The 26,038-nt window shown below is 44.0% G+C and overlaps 1 protein-coding gene across 1 annotated transcript; it reads right to left on the bottom strand.

Annotated features, from left to right (window-relative positions):
• Positions 1-2,123: 2,123 nt before the first annotated feature.
• On the bottom strand, positions 2,124-25,527 carry ppp1r14c (protein phosphatase 1, regulatory (inhibitor) subunit 14C). The gene is made up of 4 exons (XM_071542386.1): positions 25,241-25,527; positions 7,357-7,440; positions 6,457-6,489; positions 2,124-4,842 (listed from the first exon to the last, which is right to left on the bottom strand). Exons 1-4 carry the CDS (start codon positions 25,472-25,474, stop codon positions 4,768-4,770), a joined length of 426 nt encoding a protein of 141 aa, XP_071398487.1. The 5' UTR covers positions 25,475-25,527; the 3' UTR covers positions 2,124-4,767.
• Between the last annotated feature and the right edge of the window lie 511 nt (positions 25,528-26,038).

Below are 26,038 nucleotides of genomic sequence, written 5' to 3'. Positions count from 1 at the left end.
GACTGCACATAGATCAGTTGCAGGTCAGAACAGGGATGGTGTGGACTGTCCAGTCTGCCATGTCCTCTTTACCCACAATGCAGCTGGTCTACGCTGCAGGGTAAACACAGCACTGTGTCACTGAGGTGACAGAATGAGGATTGTCCAGCATTCTCCTTCTCCTTCTCTCTCTCTCTCTCTCTCTCTTTCTCTCTCTCTCTCTCTCTCTCGCTCTCTCTGTCAAGTTGATAAGTGATGCTGAGGCCAAACTGCCTGTCATGTGAATGAGTGAGCAGGCTACAGCAGTGTGACGCGTTGCCCCAGCGTTTGTCTGATGCTGCAATTAGGTTCCACAGCGGTGGAGACGAGACGGGATCTATCTGCCAGCTGAAGGGAACAGGGAACCTAACTGGGAGGGATGATACTGGTGCCGCCCTACATCTCTTACCTCTCTTTCTCTTAACTCCCCCTTCATCTATCTATCTGTTTTCTATCCCCATTCTGTCTCTCTCTCTGTCTGAAACCTAAGTACTGGCATGATGGATCACTGAATCCACGGGGGAGAGGGAGAAAGGGGGAGATGGGTTGGGGAGAACAGAGCGAAGCGGGGGAAGAGAGTGGGGGATGGAGAGAGGAGGCTAGGGAAAATATAGGATGAAGAGAGAGAGAGTGGCAAAATGAAAAGGGGGGAGGGGATGAAATAAAATATACAGTAGAGTCACATATTTCAAATGAGGAGATATGCTGTATTGCCATTGTTCTCCTCAGTAGACTTACACTATAGGCATAAGCCTGGACCTGATAATAACAGCACATCAAGAATGGCAGGTTTACCCTATTGCCAATTTCATTTCATTGCCATACATCTATATCATTTCCTATTTTCCATCGAACAACTGCTTCCATCCACTGTCAAGATATTCTCATGGTGGAACATGACTGATGCCAATTGAGGACCTTGCTGGTGTGCGCTTTGCTGGTGTGCAGCCAGCTGACTGAACCGGGCGCAGGCACGCTGGGGGGAGGAGGGGGTGGGGGAGGCGAGGGGGGGGGGGTGGTAGCTCCCGTCCTTAGCTATTCTCCTCACATTCACCTTGCAGTCCCAATTATTCAAGGCGGTGTGCACGAGCGCTCCCTGCCAGCCAGCCCCAGCTGTGAAAAGTGGGTCACAGAATTTAAAGGCGCAGGCTCGCACATTCACTGGCGGCGCTCCGCCTGTCTGTCCCTCCCAACACGCAGCAACACTGCAAGTGCAATTATATTTCCTGCAGTGAAACACGCAAGGCTGTTTGGGTCTGTAGAGATGTGTGTGTCCGTGAATCAGAAAACATTCATTATGATGTTCTCAGGAATAAAAGTTTGAGCGCAAGCACCAAGTGCGTCTCTCGTTCCTCCACAACTGGCCTATATTCTTCCAAATGACTGCCCTTTATAAATAAAGATATGAGCTATGATTTCTAGTGAGGCTGAATTGTTCCTTCACAGATCAATGATTTATGTAACATTAAGTTTTGTTGCGATTGTTCTTTCTCAGTGCCTTCGCAATGGCCTTTTAACAGCCTTAAAATTGTATCAGTGATCAATGAACACTTTCTACCTCGTTACAATGTACAGTAGGGCAGTAGGCTAGAGTCCATATGCAGCTAGACGTACTGCAGAGCAAGGCTACTCATGCACATAGTGAGCAATAATGTAATGCCTGATGAGCTGTATACAGAAGCAGACAGCTCTCTGTTCAGTGACTGGACTGTCACACTGTGTGGCACTGAGACGGACCATACTGGTAAACAGGGTGCTCTAATATGCCTCTAGGGCACAAACAGGCACAGGTGCTCACTTGAACCCTTTCCAGTTCCCTTATAATCACTGAGCAGTGGCACTGTACAGGATGCATTGCTCAGTCACAGGAAAGAGAAACACATGTAGTCCAGACACACAAATCTAACTGCATCTGAATGATGGCACACACTCAGCCACACAGGAGGCCATGATATACACGTAAAGGTACACACAACATCATCTGGATATTCTCTGTACTGCACAGACTTCTCCTCAGTCTAAATAAAGCACACAGACACACACACTCCCTTATCCATTATGTGTGGTAGATATAGAAACCACACAGGGAGCGCATTCGTTGAAACAGTACAGAGTCATTCTGCATTTTTATTATCAGCAAAAACAAGACCACACACACACATTACATTTTAAAAACGAGAACGCTTGTCGTGGATGTACAGAAAAACAACAAAACCGCAGAAGAAAAACAGAATATTTTATTCATAATAATAATAAGGTATAAAAAGGAAAGTGTTTATTTCGTGAAATAAAAACCTTTGGGCCAACAAAAAATGTTCCCCTCAACATGCTACTTTAAAAACACATGCAAACGTAAAGCTTTCTAATATGGACACTTTCGAAATACTCTCCACATACTCATGAAATCCCATAAATTATAAAATATCAGCCTATTGCCCCTGAACAGTCTCTCGACAGAGAAAATCCCGTTGAGTACCTAGACACGGACGCCAGTAGAGCTTGGATGCATCTCAGTCGCCTATAATGGCTTCCTCTCCAACTTCCCTTCCGCTTCACTGATGCGGAAAACACATGATCTTTCTAAACAAATCAACCATCGCTAGCTCAGTATGGCGACACCCATCCAGCTCTGTTCAGATCAAGGAAATGAGACGCAAAGAGGAAGCCACTTTAGACTATGAAGATGCATCCCTAAATATCTGCATCAATAAAGACAGATTCTTACAGACACACTCATCTCTGGCGTCGACCGACAGTGAAAACGCCTTTATACGACCGAAACCTGGGAAGAACAACAAAAAACAGCACCATTTTTTTTATTTCCTGGTTTCTCTCCAACGTGACAGCCACGTTGTTTCAACACAAAAGGTTCTACAAAGTCATACATGGTACCTAAGTCAAAAAAGTATTTTTTGCTTGATTATAATTTCATAATATCTATACTCTTTATCATTGTTTTCTCTGTTGTTAGCATGCAAGTCCAGTGCTTTGCAAGTGTTACGTTAAATTAAACATTGCCCTGCTTTTGTCTTTGGCAGCTGAGGGTATTTTACACACAGCAGGTTGAGGTCTGCTCCGTTCCGGTCGGTTCAGGATCGACTGCTCGGAAATGGAACTGGGCCCAACCCCTTTACAGAGTCATGATTGTACCAGAGCTTACAGGTTGTGTTGAGTGTGTTGGTGCACAGAGGGTTATTAACAACAATAAATAACTAAATCCACCTCCTAAATCTGAGCTTATGCAATAACAAACTTATTTTCTGCAACCTGGAAAAGTTAGCAAATATCAGCTTATACTTTATACTTTTAAACTTCCTAGAGTCCTGCGTCCACCTGAAGATGTTTCACAAACATTACAAACAATCTCTGTGAAAATGTGTCACCCTTATGCCGCCATGACCTTTGACCTTTAGGATTAATACTCCTGGATTGGCACTCCTCCCCTTTCCTACAGGACCTGACTGGATGGCTGATGCCTTTGAGTGTCAAAGGTTCAAGTTGTCCTCAGGCGCTGACCCAAGACCTTATTTGCCTTTAGGTTGTCAGTGGTTAAGGTTCAGTGCTGGGAAAATGGTGAACTGATCCTGAATGTCCTTCAAGGCAACGTCAACCACTATTAGAGAGGTGAGTTAGCAGAGGTAAGTGAACCAGGGTTTGAGGAACAACTAAACTGTTTGGGCTTTGTGCTTGAAGCTCGCCAAAAACCTAAACAACCAACTGATATGTATTCCTGATGAAACAGCTGGAGGGAGAACAATGGACATCATGTGGCATGATAAGCTAAGGGCTGCCAATCATTCAGGTCTTGTAGTCTCACACAGAGAACTGCAACACCCATCATGCCTTGCTTTGTGTTCTAGAACAGTGGGTGAATGGCAAAACTCTAGATCATTTCAGCCTGGTTTGCTAAAATGTTGGTCTTTACTAGGTTCCCCACTCTTTTCAGAGTTTACAGATCACAAGAGGACAGAGTTGGTGTGTTAAAGCTCTGAGATTTTGAATGAACTTTGTCAAAATAAAACCACAGAGCTCCCTCAAATTCGCAAACACCGAAGGAGCGGGGAGAAGGAGGTTGATTTTGAAGTAGGACCAAAAAACTGCTGAAGACCACATTTCACCAGATGCTAAACTGACTAGAAGAATTACATGACCAATAAGTGGCAACATACATTGTCAAAAAAAGTAAACACCAAAACACCTCAGTAAAAAAAGAAATGAAAAACCATGAAGCACTGTGTGTACATAGTGCTACAACTAATGTCACGCCTAGTACAAACATTTTTTTTTTTTACCCCTCCCTTTGAAGATGTTCTCTTCGTTGGTGTTTGAGTTTGTATGGCTGTTGGGTTTACAGCATCGGCTTGAAAGGTCGCAACATGGCTCTAAAACGTTGAATTAGGTGGAATAAATGTTAAAGCGCGGCTATGATCGGCTGTATGTGTTGTGGCATGTTCCAGGGCTTGATATTGTACTGTGGCTGTATTGCGTATTGTTATTAAACATGTTCTGTTCTGTTTACCTATCTATCCTGATACATCTTGCCATTCTAAGAAATTGTGAAATGAATGACTAGTGCTATATGCAGCAGTTTTATGGTAACGTATTTGCAGGTTGCGCAATGTTTATTAATGCTGTTATGTTTCGATGAAGTTACTGTTGTGGGAGCGTGATGACAGTCCATGTTGAGTGGTTTGAGTAGGCGGGGTTAAGATGATGTAATGGTTGATTGGTTGGTTGACACTACAGCCATTATAGGCCCTTCTTGGTTGGTGCGCTCAGTTTCCTCATCCCCCTTATCCTGCCCAGCAACTCACGGACGAAGTCCTGCAAGGGAGGAGAGACACACACACACACACACACACACACAGGTAAAGGATAATTTGTCTCCATAACAACTGAACATGCAATGAAGTTATTTTTTATTTGATTGAGAGTGACATTAAAAGAAGAGAAGGAAATGCTGAATTTGGAGAAAAGGTAAGAGGGAGGAAGAGGAAGACAACTCTCTTCTTTTGTGTTTGGAGGTCAGTGATAAGAGACAGAGAGACTGTGGTGGAGAAGATGGTGGAATATCATCTTCATCATTACAGCAGAGGTGACACAGCGCATGACCTAATTAATGACAACTACGCCTCCCTCCTCCTCCTCCTCTTCCTGATCCCTCTGTACCTCTCCTCCTTATGTTCCTGTCTCTCTCCCTCCCTCTAGCTCTCTTCTTATATCCCTCTGTATCCTCCCTCTCTTAATATCTCTTTGTAATTGCTTCTCTCAATCCCTCTCTACTTCCTCCCCTTCATCTCCTGTTCTGATATTATTATCCCAGCGTACCTCTTTCCCACACTGCACTCGTTCTTCCTTTCATCCTCCCTCGATCGCTCCCTCTCTTTCTCTGCTTCCGCTCAACTTTGTCTCTCTCTCTCTGTCTCTTTTATTCCTCCTTCTTTTCCATTCACACCTTTTCTCTCCATTCCCCTGTGCTGTATCCCTCGGTGAAGTCTTCTTTATGGGCTTGCGTTCAAAATGGCATCTGCGCTATTCCGTCCACAAGGGATTACAGTGTGTCTAGGTGTGTGTGTGTGTGTGTGTGTGTATGTGACACATCAACGGCTGTCAGCTTGGCTGGCCACTGGTTCAGCATACCAATGACCTTGTGGTGGTTGTCACAGGCTGACCTAATGCCAGTGGGCTACACACACACACACACACACACACACACACACACACGCCCACACACACAGACACACACACACAGTGATGACAGATGGAGAGTCCAGGCAGGAAGGGATAGCCGTGTGTTGAGGTAATGTGATTGGTCTGTGCTACCTTTAATCACCAAAATGGCTTAACCCATCTCACCCAAGCCCAAACACTCAACACCTCTACACCCCCCCCACACACACACACACACACTCTCAACCAGTAAACAGATTTAAAGTGTGTGTGTGTACATGGAGGCAGTAGATCTGTAGTAGATCTAACACACAGACAAACCTTGACAGGACATGGCAGTGTTGCTCTTTTGTATTCCATTGCCTTTTATGTGTGTGTGTGTGTGTGTGTGTGTGTGTGTGTGTGTGTGTGTGTGTGTGTGTGGAGCGTCTGGTCCTTTCAGCCCATGTGTTGTATTCAGGTCAGGATGAAGCAATGACAGTGGAGAGAGAGAATGACTGTCTGATAGCTTGAGGGCTGGCACTGAGGGAATGTACAGTACAGTGTTCCTGTGTGTGTGTGTGTGTGTGTGTGTGTGTTTGTGTGGGTTGAGGACGTTAATTAACCACACACATACACATCTGGGACACGATGGTCCAAAGCACAGACAGTACAAATCGAATGATGCACGTGGGCGTCAACAGCGTCTATCTACTCACTCAAACCACTAGGTCATTATGTGTTATAATCTATAGGTGAGAAAGACACTAAACATGAGCATATACTCACCTCTGTTGGTTTGTAGCAGTCTATTAGTGATTCCTTTGGAAAGAGGGGAGGAGGGAAGGGAGAGAGATTGAGAGAGAGAACAAGAGAGAGGAATCGGACATAATGTTCAAACAGTGTGCTCAAATCACTACAGACTCCTGGACTTGTGCAGTAAGGAAAAATCCACCCTAAAACACCTTAACACTGTTAAAAATAACAGCTATTGGTGATGCATGTTGCATTTCTGGGTCCATTTTGTTTTTGACTGTGTTTTTCTTATTCCCATGGATAATTGTCCAAATGAAGATGACATGATGTCATATTGAGATATTTCCAGTGCAGCTACAATGGAGTTTGATAAGCAGAAAAAAACTATCAGCAGAGCACATTTTGGTGTCAGTCCCTCTGAATCAAAGAGCAAGAGCTTCTTTCTAGACTCACCATTTTGTACCGACATCATACAGGGAGAAATCTGTCACAGAAGAGGCAGAGGTACCAGTTTCTCCACCGACAGAAGTCTCAGTAGACCAGAATGCAATGCAGCCACATACTGCGTTTTGAGGCAGGGGTGCGATTCTTGCTTTTTTCATGACCAGAAAAAAAACACCCTGCTCTTACCATCGCTATCACTATTGCTCTCTCCACCTACACGTATATAACCCACAGCTGAACGGAACAAATACAGGCACATTCTCTTGTTGGGTTGTTGAAAGGCATTCTGTGAAATGTAGGAAAACACTAATTGAAGTAGAAGTAGAAGGCAAGTTGCGTGGGTTGATGCTATACAACAGTGTAAGAGGGTGGATTTTTCCTTTAATGTTGACTTTCACTCTTTTATCACCTGTACAGTGGTCTATGTATATTATAATAGCGTGTGTTAAGTAGAAACTTGTAGGCACAAAGACAGACACAAAGGTGTACCTGCAGTTTGCTGGCTCTCTCGTCTTCACTGTTGACCTCCAGCAGGTCGTCGATGTCTATCTCTACCTCTGGCATCTCCTCCTCCTGCAACACAAACACATTCTTGGTTAGTGACAGCCTGAAACCAAGGCACACCCAAAAATCAGTGACACGCTAACCAGGAGGAGGAGAGGAAGCAAACTGGAAATTAAACTGGTTAACTCATCATGTCTAAAAAGGTCAAAACTCCAGCAACACTTGTAGTATATAGAACAACTTTATTGTTAGACCAACGCATTTTGGCTTGTGGCCTTCATCAGGGTCATTGATGTTCATTGTTCTATATACTACAAGTGTTGCTGGAGTTTTGACCTTTTTAGACCTTTTCCCCTTCTCCATAAACCTAGGTGAAGTTGTGCCAGAAACCCCTACTCTGCTTCTACAAAACTCATCAAAGTGAACATATTTTGGATTGGAATGATCCAAATTCGAACTTCACGACAAAGAGATGCATACAGGTCAGAAACACATCATTTGGATACATATCACCATTGTCATGCAGTAAGGTCCTTTTTCTTTTTTCCAACTTAGGTATAAACACTCACCAACACCACCTCCTATCGCACTCACACACACACACAGTCACCCACTTTCACTTACTCACACTGCATCCTACTCTCTAAATCCATCCCACCTATCAACACAAATCCAAGTCTGTATCCAAAACACTGTTTCCACAGCGATGACGCTTGTCTCCAAGCTGCAAACGGCCCAAACGTATATTTGCACCCTGTGTCATGTGTGCGCTGCCCTAAGCGGAGGAGACATCATATGGAAATGTCATCGTGCCACGCCAGCCCTGCCGGGGCTGGGCTGGCTCAGCGGCTCGGTGGTTAGGCGCTGCGCTCTGCTCAACGCCACTTCAAAGGTCTCCCTGTGCCTCTGAAGCTTGTTGTTCCACCACAAGGCTTGTGCAGAGGAAGCGCTGACCCCTCCCATCCCGGTCACCACATCTTCCGAGCTCTGCCTTCTTCAGGCTGAACCAAAACAACCAGGCACAAGAACAGCTTCTTCCTCTGAGCGGTGGCTCTCAAACAATTGAACTGCACACCCCTACCAAATTGGACAATAGCACCAAAATGGACACTAGCACTACTGCTGGTATCCAACATCTGTCATACTGTCATATAGTCAATACTCAACTCTGTTCTGGCTGTATAGTTATATGTTTATACCTAATGATACTCTGGATACCAGTGCAAAGTTCTCTATATTCCTGTTTATCATTATTTCTCTATTACTGACTTCCATAGCTTTCCATCAGTGCAATTAGTCAGGTTCCAACACAGACTTAAACTACTTATACTTATATATTACCTCATAAAGAAACCTATCTCTTAATTTCTACTTTTAATTTTTTATATAGTGCTTCTATGATTTTGTGTTGATGTAGGTTTATTGTTACCTACGGGTCACAATAAACATAATCTGTGTGAGTCTATGTGCGTCTGTGTGTAGCCTATATATGTGTGTGTTTTGTGTCAGACACAAGGCGTGCAAAGGACTCGTGTGTGTGTGTTTGTGTCTGTGTGTGTGTATGTTTTAGCCGAGAGGTTGCGTTGGCATTCAGGTCTGTCATTCAAAGGAGCAGCGAGAGAAGGATTATTTGATCTGAGCTCTCAGCAATAGCGCTCAGTCACTGTAACATCAGTTATGTGTGGGTTGATGTGCACAGAATATGGAATTAGTTCACAATTATATCTTTGCAATTATATTACAGTACATGAGACAAGGTGCAAGGTGTGTCTGCCATACATGTGCGCTATATCTACATCAGTATGATTCAAAGATGAATGATTTTGGCCATTTTTACATTTTTCACTTGAGCAATAAACAGGAGAATGTTGATTCCTCACCTTCAGCTAACCTTACATCACTTGTTTATGCAGTCAAAAATTCCACTTGACATCAGTAAAACTCACTATCTAGCTCTGGCATAGCTCAAACACATCCGCTCACACACACACACATGCACACACAAATGCTCAACACACACACACACACCCCGCTACCCCAACTTCATCCTTATTCCTGAGCCGTTAAGAGGCATTTACACGACAAGCATTTTAAGCATGTCAGTCTTTCCGCAGATGAGCGTCCCCCCCTCGGCCTCTTTCTCAGAAATCTCTCTCTGTGTCTTAGTGAGAGGGTCTCACTCTGAAATCCCCCTCGTTAAAAAAAAAAAAAAACAGAAAAGGAAGGCAGAGAAACGAGGGAATATGGTGAAACGTATCAAAGCCTGTCATCTATTAACATACCAGTGCTGTGGAACCAGAGGACAGAGGTTACATGCTAATGTAAAACCTCAGAGAAAAGAGGAACTGTTTCAAATTGAGTAGAAGACAGATAGATGGATGGATGGATAGAGAGGGAGGGAGGGAGGGAGAGAGAGAGAAAGGGAGACGGCCATGTCGAGTTACACAGCTGAACTCTTCAGGTAAAGAGGGAGGGAAAGAGTTAAGAGTGAGGAACGTATCACTCTTGTCATGTGAAAACCATGTAAATCCAATTTTGGTGATTTTCACCTCAATCAAAGGATTACATGCTCCTATATGGGTTGAGAAAATTCTCTGATCTCGTGGGTTTAAGAAACCCTTTCAAAGCCCCATTAGATAAACTCTTATATAAATATACTTGATGGTGAAGCTAAAAACGCCTGTTTTTTTGTTACTGCAAAGTTGATATTTTGGAGGTACGAGGTTCAGAAGAAATGTATGTCAGCAGGATACGTCACCCCCCTCTGACCTTTATAGGTTCAGCAAGTCCCATGACTCTACGACCCATGAAACCCATTCAAAATCCAAACTAGCATTTCTTGAACGAATGGCCCTGTCAGTCAGAAAAGAAAGCTGTTTTTCTAAATTCCAGAAAAGTCAACTTGTTTTCACCTGACAGCAGCGACCTGCAAGTTCGAGGCAGGTGTGAGCAGAATACAGAGATCACCGCCTCGGTCATAAATGGCAAAAAATGAGAGATAAAAAAGAAGATGCAGAAAAATGACTTTGATTTAGTGTCCTGCTCGCACAGTGTGCTTTACATAAGGAGAGAATCGGTAGCCTAACTCAATAAGAAAGATGAATAAGTGAATTAGAATGACTAACAGTGAAGTGACTGTCTGTCAGGAGGAGGGAATGTAGCACACTGACCCACTTCTTGGGTCAGTGAAGGCGAAGGGCAAAAAAACCTATCTATCTATCTATCTATCTATCTATCTATCTATCTATTTCTATCCCTCATGACTGAATCCCTCTGTATGTGTGTGTGTGTGTACCCCCGGCTTTTCCAGTTGTCAGCAGGCAGTCCATCACCCTCTGCCATAGTGATTGGTGATGACTAGGGGAAGCATGGGCTGTGTTTGGAGCAAAGCTGTGGGCAAACGCAGACGACGTGCAAAACTTTACACACACACTCTCTCACACACACACACACACACACACACACCCGTCTTATTAGCCACCATCAATCTTCCGGAGAGAAGCGCTGAGCAGAGGGCTTTGTGTCTCTCTGTGGCTTGTGGCAGAGTGCATAAGCGTGTTAAATATATTGTGTGAAATGACAGGAATGGAGAGACAAACATACACACACACACACACACACACTCAAACACTTACATGCAGATAAACACACATCGTGTTGTTGGCCTGCTGGTGATTGAGGGCCTAAAATAGTCCTGGTCACACCCACAACCCTGGGGAAAACAATTTTCCATCTAGCCATCAGTGGAGGGTGACAGAATGACAGCACACATTGCCAGGAGAAAGAAAGCGACAGGCGGACAGACAGACAGACACACACACACACACACACAAACTCTCTCTCACACACTCACAGGAATACATTCAAATAAATACAACAGAAAGGTCTGATTTTGTGCGATACACAAGTTTGTAACATACAGCAGATAGAGGCACAGGTTCGAATACAGGCATACAGAACCTCATCCTTAACAAGCCATGCTCAACTCTGGATTAACGGTGTTAAATAAATATATATATCGTGTGGAGGATAGCAAGATATTCCCACATGTAACAGCAGCAGATGGTTTTGTTTTTCCTTTAATGTGATCTCAAAAACACAAACAGAAGCCAGGCAGAAATTAAGAAACAACCTAATTATGCCAGGCAGTATACAGGTGTGCAAGAAAAACAGAGAGTTAGTGTTCTTTTGTGTAAAGGCATGGGTGTGTGTGTGTGTGTGTGTGTGTGTGGAGCAGGAGAGAAAGACCATTTGTTGTGGATGAAGGCAACTTTGTGTGTTTGTATGTGTGTGTGTGCAAGAGAAAGAGATTGAGAGAAACAGACATTGAAGTAAAGAGAATGAGAGAGCGAGTGTGTTTAAGTATAAAGGCAAGTGTGTGTGCAAGAGAGAGGACAAGAAAGAGTGTTTGTTGTAATGAAGGCAACTTTGTGTATGTGCGAGAGAGAGCAAGCAAAAGAGATTCAGAGCAGCAGAGCGAGAGAGACAGTGTGTCTGTTGTGTGTAAAGAAAGTGTGCGGATATGTGCACATGTGTGTCAGACTTGTTTTCACCGACTGCTAAGCAGCCGGCAGCGTTTTCAGTCTGCTTGGTCTGCGATAAGGTGAATCAAGCCTAATGCAAGCAGCCCGACCCCGTGACTCACCGCAGTGTCTATTCAAACAGTCCACACGAACAAAGAGTCAAACTCCTTGTCACAGAGAATCACTTCACTTAGCCGAGTGATTCACTGCTAATTCCTATTCACAGCCTGCCTACCTGCGAACGAGAATTACCAGTTTTCTTTTGAACAGCGGCTAATAATGGATGACTATCTGAAGAGATAATTGCTATAGCGCTATTACTCATGGGCTATATAAAAAGGTGATTATATTACACAGGTGTGCCACCTAAAATAGTCCTAATTTAGGTTATACACCAATGGGACTCTTTTAACTAATGCAAAAGGATCTACAATCTATTTAATGACTGCTTAGCTAGCAGCTAGCAGCTAGCTTGAGCTCCTAGATACAATAGTTGTCAAAACCACAACAGAACTTTATTTCACCACAGAAATAAAGTCTGTTTGGGAAATTAAATGTTCAGGCGAGCGCAGAGATGAAATTCCAGGCCAATGAATGTTGGCCTGAAATGGCCTGAATAGCCTGGAATGGCCTGAAATGGCCTGATTCAAAATGAAACATGCATACGCTTGTATTGTAAAGCTCTACAGCGTCTATCTGCTTACTCTAATATTCATGCAGAAGCAATACAACTTTTGCACTTACATGCTTTTTGCTCCTTGTGACTATCTGGTAGCCAGTAAGTCTGAGGTTTGAATAAATGATATGATGAAGAGATAAATGATAAATTGTAGGCTACTGCAGTTTACTTTAGCATTAGGTTTAGTTTAGCATTAGTGTGAGACAGTTGCAGAGTGGGGTGGTGTAGCAAAAAGGTTGGTTTTGTCCTCAGGATCATGGCAGCTGTCAGGTGAAGATCCTGCAGATGGAGGCTTGGCAATTGACGCTGCTGTCTGTCAGTTATGATTCTCTCTCCCGACAGTCTCAAGAGTGTGTGCTTATGTTTCAGTGGTGCAAAGAGCACAGGAACATTCAGTCTCTGCCTATACTGGTACATTGAAACTGACTCTCAATATCTCAATAATACACACAGTGTGGCTGACATCGACAGATCCCCCACATAGCATAGAGAATGTAGAACACGCGCACACACACACACACACACACACACACACACATACAGAGATACAGAGAGAGAGAGAGAGAGAGAGAGAGAGAGCGTGAGAGAGAGAGAGAGAAAAGTAGAGAGAGATATAGAACACGCACACACACACACACACATATACAGAGAGAGAGAGAGAGAGTCTGATTTGGTTTCAAATGGAAGGCATCCAGTGATTAAGATAATAAATATGCCCACTCTTCTTTCATCTTAGCTCTGTATGCAAGTGATAAAGAAAAGAGAGAGAGAGAGAGAGAGAGAGAGAGAGAGAGAGAGAGAGAGAGAAATGGTAGGACAGGAAGAAAGTAAGGAGAATGCCAATAGATAACAGCGTGAGATGATAAAGAAGAAAAATGCCCCAGCAGACAATATTGTACACAGGAAGAAAGTCACGAAAGAGTATGATGTAAAAGAGAAAGAGAAAAAAAAGACAGCATGAAGGATTTCATCAGGTGGATGTTACGAAATAAAGGGGGAATATAAAAGGAGGGACGGCATGTAGAGAGAAAGAGGGGAAATGCCATGGGAGTGAAGGTAGAGGTATAGAAGGACTGCAAAAGGGAAGAGGAAGGGAGAGAGGTGTGCAGGAGAGGAGTAATTAGGATGGATAAATGAGAGAGAGGGAGAGCAGGAGCGCACGGATAAGTGGGTCACGGTGATGATGAGGCAGAGGGGAAGCAAGAGGAGGAGAAGGCAACAGAGGAAATCTCACAGCTCAGCTCTCTCTCTCTCTCTCTCTCTCTCTCTCTCTCTGCACTGCCATGCTGTGTCACATCAAAGTGAGAGCTCAAGGTGGGATGCATTCATCTTATGAGACAGTGAGGAAGAGAGAGAGAGAGAGATGGAGGTGGAGATGACACAGGTAAAAGAGCTGAGAAGAAGAGTGGATCAAGGTGAGCAAGAGGACAAAGGTGGAGGATGGTGAAAGAGAGAAAGGATCAAATAGAGGCAGTGAGTTTTCTGGGGTTCCCACAAAGGTCTGGAAAAGTCTGGAAATGTATGGGAAATGATTCTGAAAATCCCCATGTCTCAAAAAGTCTGTAAAGCACAAAACAATACGTTTACTTTGAGGATGAATTCTTCCTTCAAACCCCTCTCTTTACCAGTTCCGCTCTCTGATACAGGATGTCCTCTGGAGTATGGCTGAATCAGCTGCTAAAGTTAAGCCAAAAGAATACATTGCTTACTTAGATTGATAATGTTATCAACCCTTTACAGTCAGACATATAAAACAATGAGTGATAAGTACCCATTGTCTAAAAACTAAGGTCTTGAAAATATGGGATTTTAAAAGGAAAAATGTGTAGGAACACTGGTTTTCTGTATCTGTAAGGTGCTTTAGGTATTTTCCCACATGCCGATTGGAACAGTCTTGACAGGATGTAGGATGCTAGAAAGGGATTCCCTCTTCTCTTCTTCTCCTCTGCCTCCCCTCCATCCCTTTCTCCCTCCCCAGCCTCTCCTCTCACAGTCTTTGAGCACCGTCCCCCCCCCCACCCCCCCACCCCCTCCAGCGCTACAATTTGCTGAACCCGTACAGCACAGATGATGTGACTTCACTGGATAAAGTCAGCTACCGCAGCAAAAACTTTAGCAGCTGATTCAGCCATACTCCAGAGGACATCCTGTATCAGAGAGCGGAACTGGTAAAGAGAGGGGTTTGAAGGAAGAATTCATCCTCAAAGTCAGTGAAAAATAAAACACTGTATATGTGCTGAATTTTGGAACACCATTCTGAGGTGAATGTCCCATTTGTCCATCAATTTTTTAGCCGCTTATCCAGGTCAGGTTCACAGTCGCAACAAGGCAAGCAGATTAACCCAGATGTCCTTTTCCCCAGCAACTTCCTCTAGTTGCTGCTGAGGAATCCCTTGGTGCCCCCAGGCCAGCTGGGACATGTAGTACCTCCAGCATGTCCTGGGTCTGCTCCAGGCCTCCTACATTCGGTCGTGCCTGCTACACCTTCAATGGGATTCACCTGGGTAGCATCCATTCCAGGTGCCTGAACCAACTGGCTCCTCTCAACGTGGAGGAGCAGCGGTTCAACTCTGAGGTCCTTCCAGATCGCTGAGCTCACCCTGTCACAGTGAGGCCAGGCATCCTGCGTAGAAACCTCATTTTGGCTGTTTGTATACCCGATCTCATTCTTTTGGCCACTACCAAGAGCTTGTGACCATAGGTGAGGATCAGAAAGAAGATCAATCAGTAAATCAAGAGATTTGCATTGTGGCTCAGCTCTTTCTTCACCACCACAGTCTGATACAATGCATTTGGTGTTGCAGAATGACATCATCTGCAAACAGTAGAGATGCCACCCTAATGTCACCAAACTGGACACTCTCCTGACCTTAGCTGTGCCTTGATATCCTGTCCATGAATATCACAAACAGGAGAGGGGACAAGGTGCACCCTTGTTGGAGTCCGATGCCTGCTTTGAATGATCTTGACTTAATGCCAAGAAAGTAAAAACAGCTCTCACTGGCTGCCACAGCACCTCCTGATGTGCCATGCTGTGAAATATGCCACTGTGTTACATTTTTGTGATTCAGGGGTTCATGATTACTTTAACTGTATTTAACTGTATGAGGCAGAGGGTTCCTCCCTGAGGCCGGTGTATTGATGGCTGGGGCCCAGTGGGACCTTTGCCCTCAGTGCAAAGTAACGCTTCCAGCCAAACCGGACTGAAAACATCAATAGCACCAGGGTCACTAGCAGCCAGCCAGTCAGTCGAGAATTTTTTTCAAATTCTGAGGCACACTACAATTAGAAAGGAATTTATTATAAAGATGTATAAGCAGGGGTGTAGTGAAAGGTAAGCTCACCTAAACTCAGTACCAACCTTTTTATTTGCAGAATAGAGAATTATTTTCTTTTTTTGAGATGACATGAGTCTTAATGACATAAATTCATAGTATACCTCACACTGATGTAGGTTATACAAAGAAAGGGTCATAAATTAATGTTTTCTCTGTAGATAAAATTGATTTTGGTTAATGATGGTGGTTGTTTGCCTTATGATGATCACTGCAGGTCATGGTTTACCCAGCTTTTCATTTACCATTATATCACTGCATAGCCTGCCCACACATGCAAAGGTAGACATACAAGTAAGGTGCACACCCACATGCACACACCCACAAACTTTGAAAGTCAAAACAATAATGTGCTCTCTCTTTCAGTCTCTCTCTCTCTCTCTCTCTCTCTCTCACACACGTGTGAATGACGACCGTGTTATGAATCTTTTCCCTAAGCCAAGCAGAGAGAGTGAGTCAGTGTTTGTAAACAGCCAGTTTATAAATGGTCTAGGTCTGTTGACAATGGAACCAGTGATTAGTTGGACCGCCTTGGGATGGGAGGAGATGCCATAGAAAGACAAGAAAGTCAATGTCAGCCTGTGAAACTCAACGTCTCTTCCTTTCACCCTCTGAATGCCTTTCCATTTCTCTATCCCTGGTCTTTCTCTTTACAGCCACTCTTCCCCTTATTCTATCTTCAGGCAATCTCCAGTCTTTTTAAATTCCAATCTCTCTGCAGCTGACAGCATGTTAAATTTATGCCTTTTAAGACCTCTTAAACACCAGCTGAATTGAATCTAAAGACTAATTTTCTAAACAAAAATAAACATAAAAATGACAAAACAAATAAAACAACATCATTTCAAACTGAATAGTTATGTTTGTCTGGGCTGATTTCTTGCCAAAATTATTTGAATATCATTAAAATTTAAAATTCATATCAATTACTTGAAATGGCTTCTCAACTGCTGTTCTAACTTTTCTGTTTCTTTAAATCTCTATTTTAGGACTTAAAGACTATATTTAACTGCATTTAGGCAATTCATTTTAGACTTGCAAGCCAGATAATTCAATTTAACAACCAGCAGACATTTTGTTGTCTCTCTATCTTTTCATTTTCTTTCTCCCTCTCTCTCTGCTGTGCAGAAGACAGAGAGGACGTGCCTCCCCAGGGTCGGTAGAGAAATCTAGAGCCACCATGACCGAATTATATTATCACAGCCAAGCCCATAAACACAGAACACCGGGTTAATAGACTGGGGAGCCACAGTGGACGGAGAAGAAATGGAACAAGGAAGAAGTGAGAAAGGGATGTTGACAGCAAAAAAAAGAAAAGGAAAACCTGCTTTTCCCCTCTTATTTTTGTCTCCCACAGTGAGATTGAGGTTAGGGGCTAAGGATCAGGTTCCTTCCATTTGCTTGTTGTTCACTCGTCCATCACACACGATATCTCAGACAATGTTGATCGGATTTTGACGAAACTTGACGATGCGTCTTCCCACTGTGTTCGCTCATTTTCTAAATTACACTGATTGGCCTGAGGGGTGTGCGCTACAATTACAGATCAAAACAAAGTGGCATATGTGTTACTGATTAGCCCAACGGGGGTCTGCATCATTCGTGGGAGATGCCATGTTTAATGTTGCCTTTTTTATTTCTTCTCTGAACACTAGGAACTGAAGCTTTTTATACCGTTGCACTCATTGTAAGCTGCAGATGACAGCAAGGCTTAAAATGTCAAATCTAAATGTATGTGAAAGCATCAGGGGTGAAGGTAGAATAAATGCTGGAGGGAAGAAACACAGGAAAGGACAGACAGAGGAGGATAAAAAAACAGGTGGGTGTCCGCAGTCTGGGAGAGAGAGGAGGAAGAGCAGAGAGGCTGACAGCAGGATGAAGAGAGAGAGAGAGAGCGAGGGCTGGAGAGATGACAAAATGGGGAACAAACACATTCTAACCTTTCCCCCTGGTTTTGAGATAGATATGTGACACCTTTGTGTGTGTGTGTGTGTGTGTATATCTGTTTTAACAGCTGGTGGCTATCGGAGTACTAAAAGGCCTTCTTGTCAACACCTCTGATTTGTTTAGCAGCAGATGCATGTGTCTGCAGGTGCTATATGAAATGTGTCAACGTGCATGCACACACACACTCACACACACACAAATTCCCACTGACTGTGCAAGTATCTATTCTTGTCTGTGCAATTTAAATGGCAGAGAGATGAATGTCTGCCTTTCGCAGTAGAGATAACAAGCACAACAATGACCTTCTTCTTCCAGATCCATAAACACATTAGGGTCACTCAAACAGCCGTGCAATTGATCAGTTTCCCAATGGGCGAATCTATCAATCAATTTGTAATACTTGAATTAATGGTAGTAATTCTGGATCCTGGTTTCTAATGCCTACATGTATTACTCTCTTCTTCTCCTCTCTCATTCCCATTCTTTCACCTTCTCTCTCTGCTCTGTCCTAACGCTCCCATTGTTCCATTACTATTTTCTTACTCTTCTCCCTTAATTGTGCAGTCGCCCAGTGCCTTCCATGGATTTTTAAAGCACATTGGATTGGCGTAACGCTCACTAAAAGCTTATAGGATCTGTGTAACGGAGAACACCCATTGTCTAAATAATGAGGTAATCAAGTCCAGCTCATTTCCTGTCATCAGTCACAGTGAGACTTGTTCAATTGATCGCCGAGATGAATCACATCCATCAGCTGTCAGAGGTGATGAACACACATAGGGACACAAAATGAGTGAAAGAGGAAAATTTCTTGATAAACCCTTAATATATACAGTTTAACAGTAACCTGTGTGTGTGTGTGTATGTATGTCAACGTGTGCATGTATATACAGCATATAGTATACAGTGTAATAGTAACCTAGATGATAACATAATGTCTGTGTATGTCAATGTGTGTGTGTGTGTGTGTGTGTGTGTGTGTGTGTGTGTGTGTGTGTGTGTGTGTTTATCCCAGCGCTAGTCAGCCTCATAAGGTCCAGCATGCTATTCTTGACCCTATTGAGCGTTGCTAATGACTTGGCTTGAATTGCAGCGTTGTCTCTTCCTCTGCTGCCCTACGAGGTTCACATGATACATGTTGGTTCACCTTCCCAACAAGAACAGAGGACAGGCAAGAGGGGGGGAGTGTTATTGACAAGGTCATTGGAGAGAAGCAGGGAGGGAGGCGACAGAGAGAGAGGGAGAGAGAGTGAGAGGGAGCGATAGAGAGAGAGGCAGAGAGAGAGAGATGCAAAGAGAAATAAAGATACAGAGAGAAAAGACAAAGATGCTCCAGTTTTTTTCCACCTAGAAGTTGGTGTTGATGCCAGGGGGGCGCATAGAAACACAACCCAGACTCCCTTAGCCACAAATGTGCACACACACACACACACACACACACATACATCTGCCCCGAGACAGACCCTCCTACACAAAACAAGAATCAGTGTGGAAACCAAACCAACCCCCCTTATTGCATTGATCGCCCACAGACATAGAGGGAGGGAGAGAGAGAGAGAGAGAGAGAGAGAGAGAGAGAGAGAGAGAGAGAGAGATAGAGAAATAGTGAGATAAATAGAGAGAGAGCAGACAGAGGAGAATTAGAGTTAGTATTATCCCATGAGAAGATGCTCCGTGCCTGTGGGCTAGTGTCTCCCACTTCCCCTTGCTCCATTTGGTCCAAACACACTGTACACTGACCCTGTGTGTGTGTGTGTGTGTGTGTGTGTGTGTGTGTGTGTGTGTGTGTGTGTGTGTGTGTGGGTGGGTGTGTGCATCCTTGCATGTGTGTGCATGTGTTCATGCATTCATGGGAAGTACCCCCGACTGCTTGCCACCCCATATCTGCCATAGAACAGCGCAATATCTCATTCAGCTCAAAACCACACATGTATGGCCACACACACACACACACACACACACACACACACACACACACACACAGCCCTAGGGCAGAGCACTGTTTGCCGGCAGTGTCTGTGCTTGTACACATGAATAAGCTTCATTGAGTGGGGCTCTATTGACGCTGAGCCATGGAAAAGTAGGACATTACAGTGTGTCTCTCCCCTTATTCTGCAGTAAGCACCCCGACAGCGCAACACACACACACAACACACAAACTGCAGAGTCTGCTAGCCTACAATAGATTTACCACTCTCTCAATCTCTCTCTGTCTCATTCTCTCTCTCATACACACACACACACACACACACACACACACACACACACAAGAAAAAGAAGCCCTAAGCTGCTGTCTTATTCTTAACAGCCTCTATTGATTGTGTTGAGGCGCAGACAGACAGATTCGTCCCCATGCTGACACATTCTACCTTTTAATCACCTGAACTTGACCTCAGCATTAAATCCCACTCTAAACCAGTTCAGCCCAGTCTCTCATAGTGGGCTCATTCTGGGTTGGAGGATGGATGGAGAGAGAACGTAGGGTTAATTAGAAAAAAAAAAAGTGAGTGTGCTTATATGCCTCCTTTTCCATTTCGGGAGGTAGTGAATAAGGTAGGGAAGGTTGATGAAATGAGAATTATCCTGCAGTAGAGAGATTAGCAGATTAGCTGGGTTTACATCCCAGAATTTTTATGGGAATTATGATGTGTCGAACTAGAAACGCTGAATGGAAACAGCAAATTTTGATAAGATTTCCTCACTATTGTGAAAAAAACGTTTTACACACGCTTGAGGCAAAAAGATTTTTGAAATAACGTGATTAAGAGCGATTTGTCAACGCATTTGACACATATATGTACGGGTAGTGTAAAGGCTTTTTGCATTTTTATCGATTCAAATTTTTATTTTTGAATCACCTGGTTATCAAACAGTGTGACGGGTACTGTGATATCTTTTTCCTTGAACTACCCAGTTCTTCTTCTATTTATTCCAAAATGCATCACTTCCTGTGTGCCAGATGATTTTTCCCGGGAAAGACCTGGGTACAGGATGAATCACTATTGTTTTATAGCAATTGGTGGTATACAGTAGCAAAACAGATATTTATTTATGTGAAAATGTCACGGATTGTTACTTTAAACCTAGCTAATGAACCAAGAGCTGTAGCAAGATGTTTTTTATGTGATGTTGGACAATAGCATAACAGAGAAAGGGCGAGAAGAGACAGGGGAGAGAGACTGAGAGGTAAAGACACAGGTAGAGAAGGAGAGAGAGAGAGAGAGAGAGAGAGAGAGAAAGAGAGAGAGAAAGAGAGAGAGAGAGAGAGAGAGAGAGAGAGAGAGAGAGAGAGAGAGAGAGAGAGAGAGAACTAAACAAGCCAGCAACTACCAGTCCAATGTTCCTGTCCTGCACTGCCTTAAGGGCTGTACTGGGTGTACTTGAGTATCTCTCTCTCTCTCTGTCTCTGTGTCTCTCTCTCTCTCTCTCTCTCTCGATAAAACTCGCCCCTCTCCTCTGTTCTCTCCTTTTCGTCTCTCTCCTCTCTGTCCTTTGAACAGCAAACATGAACAGAGGCAACGTCTCCCAGGAGAGCAGAGAGAAATCCATCTCTGACAGAACTCACCTTCTGTTATCCTATAGCCCAGAGAGGGAGGAAGAGAGAGAGAAAAAGAGAGAGAAAAAGAGAGAGAGAGAGAGAGAGAGAGAGAGAGAGAGAGAGAGAGAGAATAGTAAAGGGAAGACTTAATGCTATACACTGAAGACAAATACAAAGAAAATGAATACTTGAAAGAAAATCCTTTTTAATGAAAGAAAGAAAAGAGATGGGGAAAGGAAAAATGTGGCGAGACAAAGTGGACGAAGAAATGTTGAAATTGGATGATTTGTTTTGTCATTCTGTCATTCTGATCTTCCTTAAGTTAGCTAGATGATTTTTGTGTAGTGAATAATGTTTGGACTGACTTGCATGGTGATGGTGATGCATGAAGTTGAAATGGAAACACAGCATTATCACTGTCATGGTCTTGTGTTGCGCATGCACACACAGCATTTTTCTGAACAAAAGCGACATTATAGAAAGAAAAAGAAATCCATTCCTCTCATATGATTTGACCCCTTCTTCACTCAAACAATTTCAGTATCAACACACACACACACACACACACACACACACGCACACACACACACAAACCTCTGTGATGTTCTCTACACTGGTATCAAGTTTTCATATGAAAGTGATACAGAAGCTGACCTTAAAGCCAGACCAACACTGCCTCATCAGCAGTTACTTACACACACACACACACACGCACACACACACACACACACACAAAAACGCACACCTGTGTCTGTCTCCCGTTCGAGCACGGAGGTGTTAACAGGCGTGAAGGGAGTGTGACTTCCTGTTTACTGTCATGTGAGCAGTGAAGTCCACCTGCTCAAACACTGCGCTGTCATCATTCCCAATGGATGGACAGATATAGATGGATGGATGACAGACACAAAGACTTAAAGCTGCACCAAAGTGACAATGACAGTCTGTATCTTTCTACACCCATTCAACACCTTTCTTACCCAGCCAGTATGTTATCAAACTAGCAAATTTTACGCAGTAATGCCAGAAAGCCAGTGGATTATCATGCATTATTGGCCCATTTGTTGTGTAACAGGCACAATATGAAGAGATGTAAGGCTGCTGGGAAAATCTAGACTGTAATCTAAACCAGGACCGCAGAACCAAACTGACAAACCAAATTCAGGCCCAGTCAAATCCAAGTCAAGACCGAAGAGAGGGTTAAAATTCACATCAAGACTAAAAGACTAAAGAGAGTCAAGTTTTATTCAACGCCAATACCAAGACAGTAGAAAAAACATGGAATGATTATGACACTCTGAAGTGTTTTTGTCCACAGAATATAACACAATCACAATGGAGCACAATGGAGAGATTGGATCTTGTGACTTTGTTACACAAAGTTTTTGACTATTCATGTAAATGAGCATTTGCATTGAACAAATCTCAGACAGAAATATGAAACCTCACCATCTATTAGAAGACCAAGACCGAGGCAAATGACTGCATGCCCGAGACGAGCCTGGCTCAGATCAACCCTGGGCCCTGCGCTACACTACAGCCCTCCATCTGAACATCAAATAGAACAGTCGATCCGTGTCAAAGCATCACACGACGTGTAGATCAAGTGCACCTGCTGATGACTGGCTGACTCCCAGCCAAAAGCTCAGCTGCCTTTGAAATGCAAACCAGCCCTCTCTCTCAGACAGGCTGCAGCTCTTTACAAGCTGGGACTGAACCACAGCGTGACTACTAACACAGGAAGCAGACTGCAAACAAGACGGCAGCCATAAAAACACCAACTGAAGGCTAGATGGCTTCAAACAGACTAACTCGTAGTGATGGTTCAATAGGTAACAGATAGTGGAAGCAAGGTTTTGAGCTGTGTGAGATCATGATATCTTTTCATGTGTGTGCAGTTTGAATAGTCTATTTGCCTGCAGTCTTTGTAGGAGGGAGTAATATTTGCATAGCAATAATGAAAATATATTTGTGTCAGCAGTGAGAGAAAAGATGTCAGCGGTAGACAGACAACGCTTTGAGATCTAAATTCAGCATCCTGTTGTGATTTGTCTTTGTTAGTCATCAGTCCAGATTTTTTTAAACCAGAGACAGTGTACATACACATATTGCATAAATAAATAAACTACATGCACACACATGCATGTCAGCAGGCACACACACACCACAGACATCTCCTTCTGACATGTTAATGAGTGCATGCACGTGTGTATGCATGCCTGCACTGCCTGTTACGCCTGAGATGACAGACGTATGTGTGTGTGTGTGTGTGTGTCTACTGTATGTGTATGTGTGTGTGTGTACAGTGCAGACCCTCTCACTGTAAGGAAGGGGGTCAGAGCCACAGGAGGCGATTGGCTGGTGAGGAAAGTCACAGCATCAGCACATCCTCCTTTAACCCACTGCCCTTCTTTCCTCTGCTCCTTCCCCTCCCCCCACTTCGCTCTGGCAGCATACTGTGTGGCACGGCACACGCACGCGCGTGCACACACTAACGCACATGCACTCACAGTCACCCCATGGAGTGTCTGTCTGTCTGTCTCTCTCTCTCTCTCTCTCTTTCTCTCTCTCTCTCACACACACACACAGGACACCCCATAGCGCTCTCCTTCCCTCCTTAAATGTTAAAGAATGCGTCTTGCGGACGTGAGCGCACAAAATAATTGGGTTGTCTATATCGTCTGCGGAAAGACCCTCCCGCGAAGGGTGAAAAGGGTTTAAAAGTGAGAAAATTACCATAGAAGCGACGCAGGAATTAATTCCACCACATGATGTGTTGGTTCACACAATAACGAAGTATCTAATGCTATAGCCTACTGTATGAGGCCCTTTCATTTGGTTTTCGATGTAATATGCCCTTTTGCTCTCAAAGGTATAAGATCCACTACCATCAATAATGTATGTCAAGCACAGGAAAAATGACAAGCCCGCGGTAGCAATTTCTCAACCTTAACACATTACCCGTTTTATTGGGTGATGGGCAGGCTCGCTGAAGGAGAAATAGACGGTGGCGACTTGACGCGTAAAAGGCGCAGCCGTGCGGTTTCTCCCGCACTCCCTCGACCTCATTGAGCCATTCATCTTTTGCTCTGCCTCAGCGGCGGAGAGCAGGGGAGAGGAGACAATAGACCGTGTCGGAGGCAGACAGGGTCCAGTGGTTCAGTGGAGAACCACATTATGAACCACCCAGCTTTTGTGTTGCTTTTAAGCAAAGCGGCTCCGGCTGCATCCTCGCTTTTAGTCAAAACGCCAGTGAATGTCCATGTTACAGAGGACAAAGAGAGACCGAGAAGCCAGCAGTAGTTAAGGACACACAGGCTATTCACTGTAAGAGGTAAGGGTCCTGGGGAAATACGGATTGTGCGCTATTCTGACGCCTTTACAATGACAAAAGGCTTCCAAGCATTTGAAATCATTAGAGCCTGAGTTCAGCTGCAGTTCTGGTCGAATAGATCCATGGATGCAACTCAAGGGCATAGAGTAAAGTCGGTCAGGGAGAGAGGGAGGGGGAAGGGGGGATCATGGGCGACAAAAACTGGCAGGCTATAAGCACCTGCCGTACCTTAGCTTAGGTGAGTCCAAAATCTGATCTTGTACGGGTTAACGATGTAATGGAGAGCAAAGAGCAAAAAAAAATAGACAGAAATACATTTGGAAGCCAAAAAAATCGCACCACACAGTAAAATTGTCAGTGTTAAGGACCAGTGTTCCCTCTGAGTGTGTGTCTGCAAGACAGTTTGGTGACTTGCGTCTAATAATCTATCATTGACCAGATATCTCAGTCACTGCTCCACTTGACCCCCCGGGACGTTGGGGTTTTAGTGAATTAACGCCTCCATGCCCCACTCACCTCGCAGTCGTACAACTCGCTGAGCTGCTCAATGATCCACTCCTCCAGGACGAGTCTTTTCCGCAGCTCCTTCCTATCGTACTTGACCGTCACTTTGCCCTGTTTCTTCTGGACCGGGTCGTCCCTGGTTATGGGGCCGGACCCCGCGCAGCCCACGCCGGGGGCAGCCTGGAAGAAGACGCGGCCGCCGGCAGCGGGCAGCGGGGCACTGGTCTCGGTGCTGGCGGCTGACATTGCGGGATGTTGAGTGCTTATTAAATGTGTGTGAATGAGTGGGATTGCGGGCTGAGAGGGGACTGCGGTGCTGCACAGCGGACAGGAGAATGGAGGGGAGCTTTTAAACAGCTGCTATTTAAAGCGCAGCGCCGGAGACAGCCGAGAGGGCGGAGCGTCCACACTGCAAAAGATGCTCATCTTAAACAAGGCATTTAGTCTCATTTTCAGTCTTAAATCTATTGTTTCTTGTGGAAGTGGAATAAACTCTGTCAGCAGGGTGACATGAATTCACTTGTTTCCTATGCAGTTTCGCGGTTTTCAACAATTGTCAATAACTTGGAACAATAGAATAAGGCAGATCACTCCACTAGTATCAAGAACAGGCGTTCACACTTAATTGAACAAAATTCTGAAAATTGCATTGCAAACAAATGAAATGATATCACGCCGGCAGATTATTTCACCCTTTTTAAGAAGATTTTAAGACTTGATACGAAATAATATTATATATATATATATATATATATATATATATATACTTGACTTGTTAACATTTTTTGCAGTGTACTAACCAAATTCCCT

Source organism: Centroberyx affinis, unplaced genomic scaffold (assembly GCF_046629955.1).
Source record: "Centroberyx affinis isolate AG114_WGS23_722 - 3 ecotype Tasmania unplaced genomic scaffold, CSIRO-AGI_Caff_v1 ptg004087l_1, whole genome shotgun sequence".
Classification (NCBI taxonomy): domain Eukaryota; kingdom Metazoa; phylum Chordata; class Actinopteri; order Beryciformes; family Berycidae; genus Centroberyx; species Centroberyx affinis.
Note: the sequence above shows the minus strand (reverse complement) of the source record. Positions and strands in the feature narration are given on the sequence as shown.